The 12,902-nt window shown below is 35.5% G+C and overlaps 1 protein-coding gene across 6 annotated transcripts in view; it reads left to right on the top strand.

Moving 5' to 3' along the window:
* Window positions 1-12,902, top strand: part of LOC149256069 (protein ENHANCED DISEASE RESISTANCE 2-like) — a 313,045-nt gene that overhangs the window by 110,387 nt on the left and 189,756 nt on the right. For all 6 annotated transcript variants that reach the window (XR_016267267.1, XR_016267266.1, XR_016267268.1 and 3 more), the window contains exons 3-5: window positions 4,677-4,730; window positions 4,914-4,979; window positions 5,524-5,627. Coding sequence is in view for 3 of the 6 variants with exons in the window: in XM_089460657.1 (XP_089316783.1) it covers window positions 4,677-4,730; window positions 4,914-4,979; window positions 5,524-5,627 (224 nt within the window). In the remaining 3 variants the exon portion in view is untranslated. The remainder of the gene's footprint in view (window positions 1-4,676; window positions 4,731-4,913; window positions 4,980-5,523; window positions 5,628-12,902) is intronic.

Here is a 12,902-nt window from a genome sequence, read left to right as displayed (position 1 = left end):
ATATATGATAATAGTAATACTATAATAGTGATCAACATTATCACTTGAAGTTGAAACTTCTCATGAGTCTCAGTCATCATGATCAAACTCAGTTGGTTGAGTCTCGACTCCCAAACTGTGTAGCCACAAACTTCTCTATTGGTTCAGTGACTTGAGTCTCAAACTTCTGAAGGTATTCTGCCCTAATATGCCCTATTATTTCATTTGGTGCTCCACATGGCTTTACATGGCCTCCTATCCCAGCCAAGTGTTGCTTGAACCTGTTAATACCCCCTCCTTGAATGGATTTTTGGCAATATTTGCAGATCATTTTGCCATCAATCATATCACAATGAGCCCATGCAGTATCTTCGGCTTTTGGAGGCATGATGACTCCCTGGATGGTAGATCATAGAAGTGAGAAGTTTATAACACAAAAAAAAAATTCATGGACAGCAGACTCAAATGAGGAATTATCAAGTGCAAATCCTTACCTGGAAATGCAAACTAGCTCCCTTAGCCTCCTCTTGAAGATGGCAACTCCACTGACAGCTACACACTATCTCCAAAATAGCTCCAACTCCAACTCCAAGATGACTACTTCAGCAAAAACTCCACACTCTCCAAGCTCACAAACAAACTCACAAAAACTCACAAACACTCCAAATCAGTTGTGTGAGACAAATGAGAGTGAGAGGGGTCTCTTATAGCAAGTGTGAGGGTGTTTTTGGAGGGAAAATACCTTTCCCTCACCCCCAAAACCCCTAAACCACAAAACCGCTGCACTTTTTGTCATAATTCGGTGGGCTGTCCATAAACCGGCCGGTTTAGGACGGAACCGGCCGGTTTTTACCGGTTAGGGCCGTTTTTTGGGCACATGAGGTATCTAACCCGGTTTTTTAGGCCGGTTCGGACCGGCCAGGCCTCTAACCGGCCGGTTAGACCGGTTACCGGTTTTTGTGGCCGGTTTTTAAAACTATGATCTGGACATAATTTAATTTTCCTTATGGAATCAAGTAGCTGTGTTAAGGTTAGAGAAAAGGGGCACGACTCTATATTATGAGGTGTGGCTTTTAAAAAAAAGAAAAATGATATTAATAATATATTTTTTTGAAATATATATATATATATATATAAAAAAACTAAAAAAATTCAAAATAGAAAAAAATATAAAAGGGTGGTCTACAAAAAGGAAGAAAAAAATAAAATAATTGAAGTTCCCTTTAAAAGATAAAGGATTCTCAAGGATTCATCACCGAGGTTTGAAGGAGTAATAGAATTTTAAAGGTTATAGCCATAAAAAAAATGGAGTCTAATACAAAAATGATAAGAGAGAAGATTTTCTTATAAAGGTATTTCAGTTGTAGATATTAGATTATTTACATTAAAAGGGTGTATCCAAAGGAAAGAGACTAGTATCGCTATTAATCTAAACAACAAGGATAATTACATCAATATTAATTTGGCAAATCAACTATTAGTTTTAGAGCCAAATATAGGCGAATGAAAAGGTATTTTTGGCCAAAAAGAATATGAAATTAATAATTTACAAGTGATAGTTGATCATTATAAGTACATATTTCAATTTCGTGTCGTAACTATGCTTGACAAAGAGGTTGAGATAATTCTCGGTCGACCTTGTTCAAGGAATTAGGTACGTTCATTTAAACACAAAAAAAAAATTCTTGAGGTTCCCTTACAAGAAGAAGATGGCCACGTTCCAAGACATGACAACGAAATCATAACTGATTATGCCTTCATCAGAAGATCTTAAGGATATTTTTAACTAATGTTTCAAGAGAATCCAAAAACAGTATCAAAAAAGCAAAAAGAGCTTTAAGAATTCATATCCAACAAAAATAAGGAAAATTCATGTTTGAAGGAGCATAATCAAAAACTGCTTACACAAGTAAGAAAATGTAAAGCTAAGAAACATCAGTAAGAACAAGAAAATGAAATTTCTAAATAAAAACTCAACGAAAGTCTATTAGGAAAAGAAGAGGAAAGTTTATGCTTAAAGAACCTTAACCAAAGGTTATTAGAACAAGTCATGTGTTTAAAAGATGAGAATCTTGAATACCAAAATAAAGTTGACTCAGAAAATGAAGAACTTTTCTGTCTCAGAAACCATAATGAAAATCTACTCACTTAAATTAAGAAACTTAAGGATGATAACAAATCATTGGAAAACAAATTAGAAGAACTTATCACGAAAGAAGTGTTGAAGTCATCAGTCCAAGTGGAAGAAAGAGGAATAAATACAGATCCAGTCAATTTCACAACTCAAGAAGATGACAAGCCAGCTGAAGGGAAAACATATTTACATATTGTAGTTTAGACGATGAAAATTCCAATTGAAGATTCTATAATTAAATCAACAACATCAGTTTCTGAAGTAAATCAAGAAAATTCCAGACGCATGATAAGGGAAAATCAAACCAAAAGAACTCCTTATCTGCATTCAAATCACAAGAATAAACATCTTAATCAATCTACGAATCTGTATCACTCAGAACATAAACAACAAACTTATGTTTCAAAGGATGCTGAAGTGCGCACAATTCAGTCTAGTGATAACGATTTATCCCAAGTTTTTGGTAATCAAAAGATTCCACAAAAGATTAATTTAGGATGGTCAGATCATTTCTCCGTGCGACAATTTTATATATCACTCCAAGGATCATATCAGCGTGTATCAACGAAGATGACAGTTCTGAGACGAGAAGACATTCGAAACAGAAAAAGAGATCAAGCCTTTTCATCAGCAAGCTTTGAGGACAACGCTTTTTGAGGAGGAAGGCAATGTTATGAATAAAATATATATAAAAATAATATAAATATAAATAATGATGATAATTGTAATAATGATTAGTTTATTAGTAATTAGTACTGAAGAGGCATGTCTAAATGGGACATGATGCCATGACCTTCCATGAAGAGGTACTTGCCTAGGGTATATAAGCAGGCCTTCACTCTCATTTGTATGATCATTCTCATTCATTCTTCTTAATATATATTCTTGTATCTCAATGGAGATCTACATATTCCAAGTCTTCTGGAGTATTTAACTTGAAGAACAGAATATGTTTGTTCCAATGACAAATCCTAAAAGCTCACAATGGTAGCCTTAACTAGAAATAAAATTCCTTGAGCATGAAACCCATGACTCAAGCATTACAATTATTAATTTTTTTTTTTGTTTACATCAATTACATAAAATCACGATTACACTTGTCATTATGAAGACTGATCCTAGTTACACTTTTCAACATCTGTAAGCTGAGTATTTTTTCTGTGAGCCTTGAGGTTTTTTAACTTCAGCTATAATTTATTAGGCTTTTTACTGTGTATGCTAACATGCTAACAAGCATATACATAGCATACATATAGAATGCAGAGGATAACACTTTGCTATGTATGCCTGTTATTACATACACAGCAGCAAGCTACCCTAACTAACTAAAACATTGAAGATAGAACATTAAACCTAGCTTAGTTCAATCATCTGGTGCCTGTTTTCCTTTGGTGGTTTGCTGCTTTCACTTGGAAATGGAAACTCTTCACTCACCAGTCAGCACTGTTACTTTGCCCTTGGTTGATTGCTGCACAATGGAAATCCTTGGTTGATCACTGCACAACGGAAATCCTTGGTTGATCACTACAAACTGCTCTCATAAAATGTGTGGGTTTCCTCTTCTTCTCGTTAGCTAAGTCAACATTGCTGGAGATCCTCTCTGCCTTTGCTGCACCCTTGTTCTTTTATGGGTTATTGTCAAATTTTGGAGGTATCACATGGATTTAGTTTCCATTGGAGGAATCAATACCCGACATCTGGGAATTGGTTCCTCCACTGGAACTGATTCTCTTAACATCTCAACTGGTTCCTAAATTCAGATGCAAATTCTAATCAACAGGAAGCAGATCCTATATCCAGAAACTGATCATTCAACAAAACATACTGAATACAAAACATACTGAATCTGGAAGGATTGGATCCAAATAGCTGATTCTCCACTTGTGCAATTCAGATCCCTGTATGGGGCTGAGAATGGAGACTTCGGTATCTCTGAGGAATTGGGGTTCTCATAGCAGTACCAACAAACAAAATGAAGTTGGGAAATTGAATCATAGGAGCTCATCGTAAACATTGCTGAGATTTAAACTGACAGGCATATTTGTTGAAAAGTGTTGTCTCCATGTTTTGTAAAATGTGAAAGCCATTGAGATCTTTATGTAATTATTTTGAAGCCTGAAGTTAAATAGACTGGTTATGGTTGTTTTTTCCTGTACTGTGGCCTGTGAATATTGCTTTATTTTATTATGCTGTGTTTTTTTTGCTTCATTTTTATTGCTGTGTGCTCTGAGTTGAACGGCAGGCCCATAGATGACGGCACCGCTTGCAACCCGTATTTGAAGGTTTTGTTCACAAAGTATTTTCTTGACATAGGAATGCGGTTGTTTTTTTAGTAGATTTCATATATATTTTTATTGATGCTGTTCTATTTAATAGAGGACACTTACGTTACTTCAGACCATGAAGATGGAAAGGTTTCTGCTTTATAGTAATCTTTTTATTTATTATATGTTTTTTTACTCTGCTTAATGAGTCAGAATGAAATGCTAAATAGTAAATACACAAGTAAACTTTGCAACAGTGTCTGTAGTATCTTTCTGATTTATTTTCCTTGCTTTTACAGATGGTCTATGTTCTATCTGTCTATAACAAGAAAGACAAGTCACATCGGATCACGGTATGCGGTTATTGGAGTTTCGTGTGTTTGACATCAATCTTTTTGTATTTCTTGAAAAGGAAACGAAAACAGGCATAATTTTTTTGTGAGTTTGTATCATTGTGAGGTAAAGTTATGACAATATTTTATGGTTATATTTCTGTTCCATGCTGAGTTTTTTCTTTTTCTTTTATGTGGTATCAGATGGCTTCATTTACTCTTCAGGATGCTTTGTCGTGGAAGGAAAAGATTGAACTTGTAATTGATCAGGTAAAATGGTGCTTAGATTTTTCATATCTTACCTTCAATACATCCTGATTGTTGAGGATCATGTGTCTTCTTGACTTTATCATGGCAGCTGAGTAGGTATAGTGATTATTCTTCACTGGTTTGAGTATACCTTGAAAGAACGTTTGGTCCATTATAACTAGTTCTTTTGTATTCATCAGAGAATGTGAAGGATATTACAAGCCTATGCTATCATACAGCAGGCAACACCATATCGAAATTTTCTTTAATTAAAGTTCTTTGGGATTCCTTTGCGATGCCCCTCAAATATCCAATATTTTATAATTCTACCTTAGTTGTGAGCCACATATAATGACTGTGTTTCAGGTACCTTAAACCACTTTTATTCCTGAAGTTCACATATTGGGCTTTGTATTAGGCGCTTAATATGTATTTTATTCCTTTTACTACTGTTGTCTTTCACTGATTATATGGTTTTGATCATTTGACTCTTATTCATGCCATGCAGATATTTCACTTTTCTTCCTTTTTAATTCACTAAGTTCTTTTTCCTGCCATTCTGCAGCATAGTTCACTAGCAGCCAATGGAACCAAGGCATATGCAACTCCAGAGTACAAGTCAAATGTGGACAATGAAAGGAGCGCTTCATCATCTGAACATGAAAGTCAGTAAGTAATTGAAAGCATTTTGTGTCTACATTAATTTTATGTAAGATTAATCCTTTCTGTGTTTCCCCAGTAACTTATATTTATACAAAAAAAGCTTTTTTGAACAGATAATTGGCATCCTGACCCCTTAAGTATCAGTTTCCCATTTAAGAAGATATATATCGATAATATAGAAATCCTATCTTTGTAGTAAAGTATTGGGTATTTGGGTAATAGGGGTCCATGGTTATGCTCATCATGTTGACTCATATACAGTGTTCCCGTCAATAATTTTTGATATACTCTAAAAGATCTTGAGACGTAAAGCATGAGAGTTTTGTTTGAAGGGTGGTTAAAATAAAAAGGTTGATTTGTGTTAAGGCAACTGTTTTAGTGGTAGCACTTAGAAACATTACTTTTAGGAATCATTAATGTTGATGCCCCTTCATATGTTCGTGACATGTGACCAAGGTGATGATGATTTTAATGTTGGAGGTTAGGTGGCTAGTAACATTAATCTTAGAAGTCATTAATATTGATACCCCTTCATGTGTTAGTGACATGTGACCAAGGTAATGATGATTTTAATGTTGGAGGAGTTGCCGCCTCACATACACACCTAAGTTAGTGAGAAAAGCCCTTAACACCAGAAGGTGTGGTTGGTGGCAGGATTAAGAGATGGGGCTGTGACCTATTCCCAACTCTCTCCATTTAATCCCTCTCCTAGGTAAGCTAAGGGGGGCGGTCACTAACTGAAAAACTAAGTTAAAAGGTGATGCGATGTTTCTAGGAGATGTTGAGGTCAATGGGATTGTTTTGAGATTATGAGCAAGTTTCAACAAATATGATGAACAATATGAAATGAAATATATTTCCATAACCATCAACAAATAAATAAAAGATGAACCTGTAAAACCAGTACCTTCAACATTGCTTCAAAATAAATAACACTTGCTCAAAAATGAAATGAAACATAAGTAATCTTGTCAACCAAATAGATGTTAGAATAAGACGATATCACTTGCAAGATATAAAGTCGCTTTCAAAATATAACCATTCACAATTTTAAAGCATGTAAAGAAGCAACATAAGATAACTTGTAAATGAAATATTACAAAATAATCAATTCAAAACATATTCATCATGACAAGTATATAAATGGATTGCAAGTAAAATAGCTTGTAAGATAAAGTGTATTAATACGAAATGCACTTAACTAAGATTATATGCAATTATCTTGGTTAATTTTAAGCTAAATGCCTACTCTAAGTGAGAGATCTTCGTCTTGAACTCTTGCCAAAGGGTAAAAATTGGGGCAACTGTAAGAAAGAGGGGGTGAGGACACAATGTCGTTAACGATACCCTTCCTTGAGTCTTACTAGCTAGCGTGTGCCTTCGTTCCTACAAGGGGACAAGCCAACTTCATAACTGTAGGGTCACACACTCTTTACATTACTTTGTACCAATTGGCAAATTTTTTTATTAGAAAGTCTTTTCCCTATGATATCTATCAACCAAGCTTATGCTTGGAGGTTAATTGAGTTAAAATGCAAACTATGCTAAAATGCCTAAATGCTATGTAAGTGAGTTTTCCCAAGAGAGATTTACAGTGCTTCAATATAATGGAAATGATATAGTGCTCAAAGTAAATTGCGAATGTAATTTCAATTGGAAAAGAAAATTAGCTTGAAAATGAATTAAAGTGATGCAAGTAAGTTTCTTTTGCAAAAGAGGAATTGCCTCAAGTAAGTGGGAGATGCTAACAATGATATAACTTCAAAATTGTTCAAGACACATAAACATAAACTTGATAGGCAAATGAAATTGTAAATTGCTCCGGGTAAATGCCACAAACCATAAACTTATAGCAATTGGGGGGGCGGTCACTAATTGAAAAACTAAGTTAAAAGGTGATGTGATGTTTCTAGGAGATGTTAAGGTCAATGGGATTGTTTTGAGATTATGAGCAAGTTTCAACAAATATGCTGAGCAATATGAAATGAAATATATTTCAATAATCATCAACACATAAATAAAAGATGAGCCTGTAAAACCAATATCTTTATTGCTTCAAATTAAATAACACTTGCTCACAAATGAAATGAAACATAAGTAATCTTGTCAACTAAATAGATGATAAGACGATATCACTTGCAAGATATAAAGTGTCTTTCAAAGAAATGCTTTCAAAATATAACCATTCACAATTTTAAAGCATGTAAAGAAGCAACATAAAATAACTTGTGAATGAAATATTACAAAATAATCAATTCAAAACATCTTCATCATGACAAGTATATAAATGGATTGCAAGTAAAATAGCTTGAAAGATAAAGTGTGTTAATACGAAATTCACTTAACTAAGATTACATGCAATTGTCTTGGTTAATTTTAAGCTAAATGCCTACTCTAAGCGAAAGATCTTCGTCTTGAACTCTTGCCAAAGGGTAAAAATTGGGGCGACTGTAAGAAAGAGGGGGTGAGGACACAATGTCGTTAACGATACCTTTCCTTGAGTCTTACTAGCCAGCGCGTACCTTCTTTCCTACAAGGGGACAAGTCAGCTTCATAACTATAGGGTCACGCACTTTTTACATTACTTTGTACCAATTGGCAAATTTTTTATTAGAAAGTCTTTTCCCTATGATATCTATCAATCAAGCTTATGCTTGGAGGTTAATTGAGTTAAAATGCAAACTAGGCTAAAATGCCTAAATGCTATGTGAGTTTTCCCAAGAGAGATTTGCAATGCTTCAATATAATGGAAATGAGATAGTGCTCAAAGTAAATTGCAAATGTAACTTCAATTGGAAAAGAAAATTAGCTTGAAAATGAATTAAAGTGATGCAAGTAAGTTTGTTTTGCAAAAGAGGAATTGCCTCAAGTAAATGGGAGATGCTCACAATGATATAACTTCAAAATTGTTCAAGACACATAAACATAAGCTTCATAAGCAAATGAAATTGTAAATTGCTCCAAGTAAATGCCACAAACCATAAACTTATAGCAATTGGAAATGAGATGAAGCTAAAGAAAAATGAATGCTTGCTTGTAAAGTATGCTTGGAAAATAAGTGAGCAAGATAACAAATGAGCCTATAGTGAGACAATTGTATCCCAAAGAAAGCAAATTGTTAAACAACTAAATTAAACTTGCCACATAACTCCAAATACTTGCATGTAAGAAATGAGTTGCTCTAAAGCAAAATATCAACTTGTACTTTAAAGTAGGAATGAAATGCAAAGCATCAAGTGAAACTTGTAGCAAAATTCAACTTAAAAATTAAAATGTGATGGTGAAGTTGTTAATTTTAAGGCATGCAAAATGAACTAAAAAAGAAAGTTAGAAAAGATGCAAAATTAATCCACCCATACAAAATCCTCTTAAAAGAGGAGAAAGGATGCATTGGGTAAAACCCAAGCTCCTACAAGAAAAAGTGATATTTTATTATTATATTACAATGGAGTTATAGCCTCTTAGAAGGCTGCCCAAAAGAGGAAGGGAAATAGTACAAGATTTGGAGCTAGAAATAACTATAATATCCCTCCAAATATAACAACCTCAAAGGCCAATAAAGACTCACTAAAATCTGAAAATTACAATCTCCACAAAATCTTGTGGCCTATCCTTATTTGCAGCTCCTTCTACTGTCCACGACCTCTTTGAAATAAATCTTGAATTTCTTTGAGAGGTCCTACAAGAAAACTAGTTAGAGTTCTATTGTCGCCCGAATTGTACAGGTATCGCGACAACGCTTAGCATAGGACTGTCACTCTAATCCCCACCTATTCCGCTCTAGCTATCCCCAACAACAGGCTCTGGGGGGTAGTCCCTATGGAATGAGATGAAGAAAAACAAGTTGGCAACCAATTTGTTTGGGAGACACGGATTAGTGGCCTAGCCAATTGGTTAAATTCGAGCAAGATTAATTAATTAGATTACATTTTAAAGTATGAGACCAGTGCTTATAGTAAATTCGGACCAAATGATGGGATGGATACCTGCTGCTTAAGATGATTGACTAACCTCAATGATATGCAAACCTATGACCTATGTGTGATGCAAAGATCTTGGTTATTTTTAGTTAAATGCCTAATCTAGATGTAACCTTCTCTTAACTATTTTGAAGCTAGGTTCCAAGGTAGGTTGTGGGAAGGAGGCCAACAGGAAACAAGCTAGGGCCTGATCAACGATATGTTCTGTTGTGCTCCTATCACCCTGTGCCTCCGGCGTTGCAGAGATTGTGGCTTTGACGACTGCAAGGTCACCATGTTAACCACTAAAGAGTTGCCGAGGCCCCTCAAGCTAAGCGAGAAGGGTTGCCCTATGTCTCTATCAACTTAGCTTATGCTAGGAGGTAAATTATTAATGCAAATCTAAATCTAGTATGCTTATGCAAGGGATTATAGGTGAGGTTATCTTGAGTTAAGATTGCTCAAGTTATTTAAGTACTTATGTGGAATTTGTCTTAATGCAAGAGTACTTAACAATGTTGTGATACAATCTTAAACAAGATGAGTGCTAAGCTAAGTCACATGACACGAGGACACGAGACATGGAGGACACGTAAATACGAGTATTCAATACGAAACGCAACGACCTGGAAATAGGACACGGGGGACACGTTTTATATATATTTAGTAAATATATATATACCGAAATATAGTTTTTTATCCATATTAAATTGCAGGTTGCAGCTTATCTAATCAAATTAAAATATAATTACTTCTCAAATTTCATAGTTCACTTTAAAAGAAATAGAATCAAAATTTACTATTTAGAAATTAGAATGTGATATGCTTGGTCTTGATTCTTGAATATTCAATGTTCATTGTTCATGTACAACTTACAAGCACATAAGAAAATAACTAAAGTCTAATCCTATTGATTTCCTCTACCCCTCTTGCGAGAAAATGCCACAGCTTTCCCTTTCCCTCTAGATGTAGATGCTGGTGCTGGTGGAGTTGGCAGTGGAGTTTGCTATGCTCTAGAAGCTGAAGAACTAGAAGTAGGAGTTATAGGAGGTAGACCACGTCCTCTACTAGTGGCAGGGGTAGCCCGGGCAGGTGGTGTCACCTGGAAACATTACAATTTTCCAATCCTGAAATCCTGAAAAACTGATAAGTCTGCTGCATTTTGAATGAAATCTAAAATTCTACTTTCTCCATATGAAATCCAATGAGGTTGGAACGACTCTCAAATATCCTGAGTCATTTCATGGTAATGTTAAAAATTTAAGTAAAAGGATGAAAATGAAGATTAAGGAGAATGTCACTTTTACTTTAAGAATTTAACATTACCATGAATAGCATATCAATACTAGGGCCTAGACTTGATCATTAAGCTGCCCCACTCAAAAATTATTTGTTTCTTTCAAAAAAAATTGCAGCTTATGCAGGCAACGTTTTCTACCAACGAAATACGCGTTTTCCAAATTCAGGACATGACGAAAACCGGCGAATACGTATTCCATTTTACAGGACACGATAAAAACCGTATTCGACACGTATTAGGGCTGTTTTTGTGTTCAGTACGTAAAATACGGGACACGGGACCCTGGAGGAGTGTCCTGTGACCTAGGTGCTAAGAGATACAAGTGTAAATTTCAAGTAACCCACTTATCCACCAATGATTATTAATGCAAGATATTATTCCAATCAACAAATCAATGTGATTTCTGAATGCAAAGATCAGATGAGCCAATTTCAGATCTATGACAATTTATATCAGCAGTAAACAATTCAGAGAATTCAGACTTTATCATTGTTAAAACAGCAGTGAGAAAACCATTTCAAATCATGAAATTTGCCTTATAGATAAAACATAAAATTTCTCAAGGACCAACAAATGCAAACTAACTTGTTTAACCCACGTTGTGATGATGGATTCAGTGATATTTCAGATTTGATTGTTTAGTTTACAACAGTAAACAACTATAGATCAACAAGCTAAAGATGTGAAAAATAGATGGTCAATATGCCAAACAATAGTAAAAATGCACTAGAACTCGAAAATTTCAATTTTTAGGGTGTTTAGGAAGTGTGATGCAACAAATTTCAGAACTGATATGCATATTACAACAGTAAAACAGTGATAGATTAGCAAACTAGAAATACTAGAGATAATGCCCAAAATGCCTGAAAATAGTAAAAACTTGCCGGAAACTGAAAATTCATTTTTTTGATCCTTATTAAGTATTTACTTAAAAAATATTTCAGACCTAAATTTTACAGTTATGTAGTAAATTCTAGGCTAAATTTGAGATGCCCAAGTGGCCAAAACTTGTGAAAATTTAGATTTTACAATTCTAATTGATTTTGACCATTTAAAATGTGGGTTTAGGGCTTAGATATTAATGATTTGACTGCTTTAATAAAACAGAAACAAAACAAGGGTTTAGAGGTCAAACCTTAGGCCCAAGGCTTTGAAGATCCCATGGTTGAAATTCGTTGAAATTGTGGGATCACGTTGCCGCTTGAAAAATATGAATTTTGAGACCTTAAGCCTAGAAAACCGCTAAGTATTTAGCCTTAAAATTTCATATTAGGGTTTCCGGTTAATTTAGGGCAAAAGAGGCCAAGAAAATGGAGAACAAGGCTAAGGGAGACAAATTTGGAGGGATAAAAGGGCTAAGATGATAGACCAAGTCCCAAAGATGAAGGATAAGGCCTCAAAGAGGCAACGCGATGCCTAATGAGGGTAGCATTGGGGATGAAGAGGGTTTACAGGCCTAGGAAGAGCCCTGAGGCCTATGGCCTAGGGCCTAAAGGCCAAGAAAGGGGAGTCACAAGCCCTTAGAGGGTTGCGACCAAGGGAGGAGAGGAGAGGAGGCCGAGAGGAGAGGGAGAGGAGGCTAGATGGAAGGCCGAGGAGGGGACGGAGGGTCGAGGAGGACAGAAGGCCAAAGATGGAGCCGCAAGGCCTCTAAAGCTTGCGACAAAGGCAAGGAGGGGAGGTCGTAGGCCCTAACGCTCACGGCTAGCCCCGTCGAGGCTAGAAACCAAGACGCTGGAGGCCAGAGAGGAGACCCTGGGCATTTGGAGGAGAAAACCGAGGCTCAGAGCTCTGAAAACCTTGAAACCCTTGCTCAATTTTTTTTATGCTTCATCTCCTTGATTTTTGTGAAAATTCTTCCGTGGAAACCTTGCAAAAAATTCCAAAAGACTAGGTCTTACCCTCAAGGGCCTAGATCTAGTTCTTCTTCCATTTGACTTCTTGATCTAACCTGCAAAAATAAAATTTACAACATGCAAACCCCAAATATATACAAAATGAATCTAAAAAACCCCAACCCAA

This window comes from Pinus tabuliformis, chromosome 7 (assembly GCF_031772625.1).
Source record: "Pinus tabuliformis cultivar Carrire ecotype Pingquan chromosome 7, CPIR1, whole genome shotgun sequence".
NCBI lineage: Eukaryota > Viridiplantae > Streptophyta > Pinopsida > Pinales > Pinaceae > Pinus > Pinus tabuliformis.
Note: the sequence above shows the minus strand (reverse complement) of the source record. Positions and strands in the feature narration are given on the sequence as shown.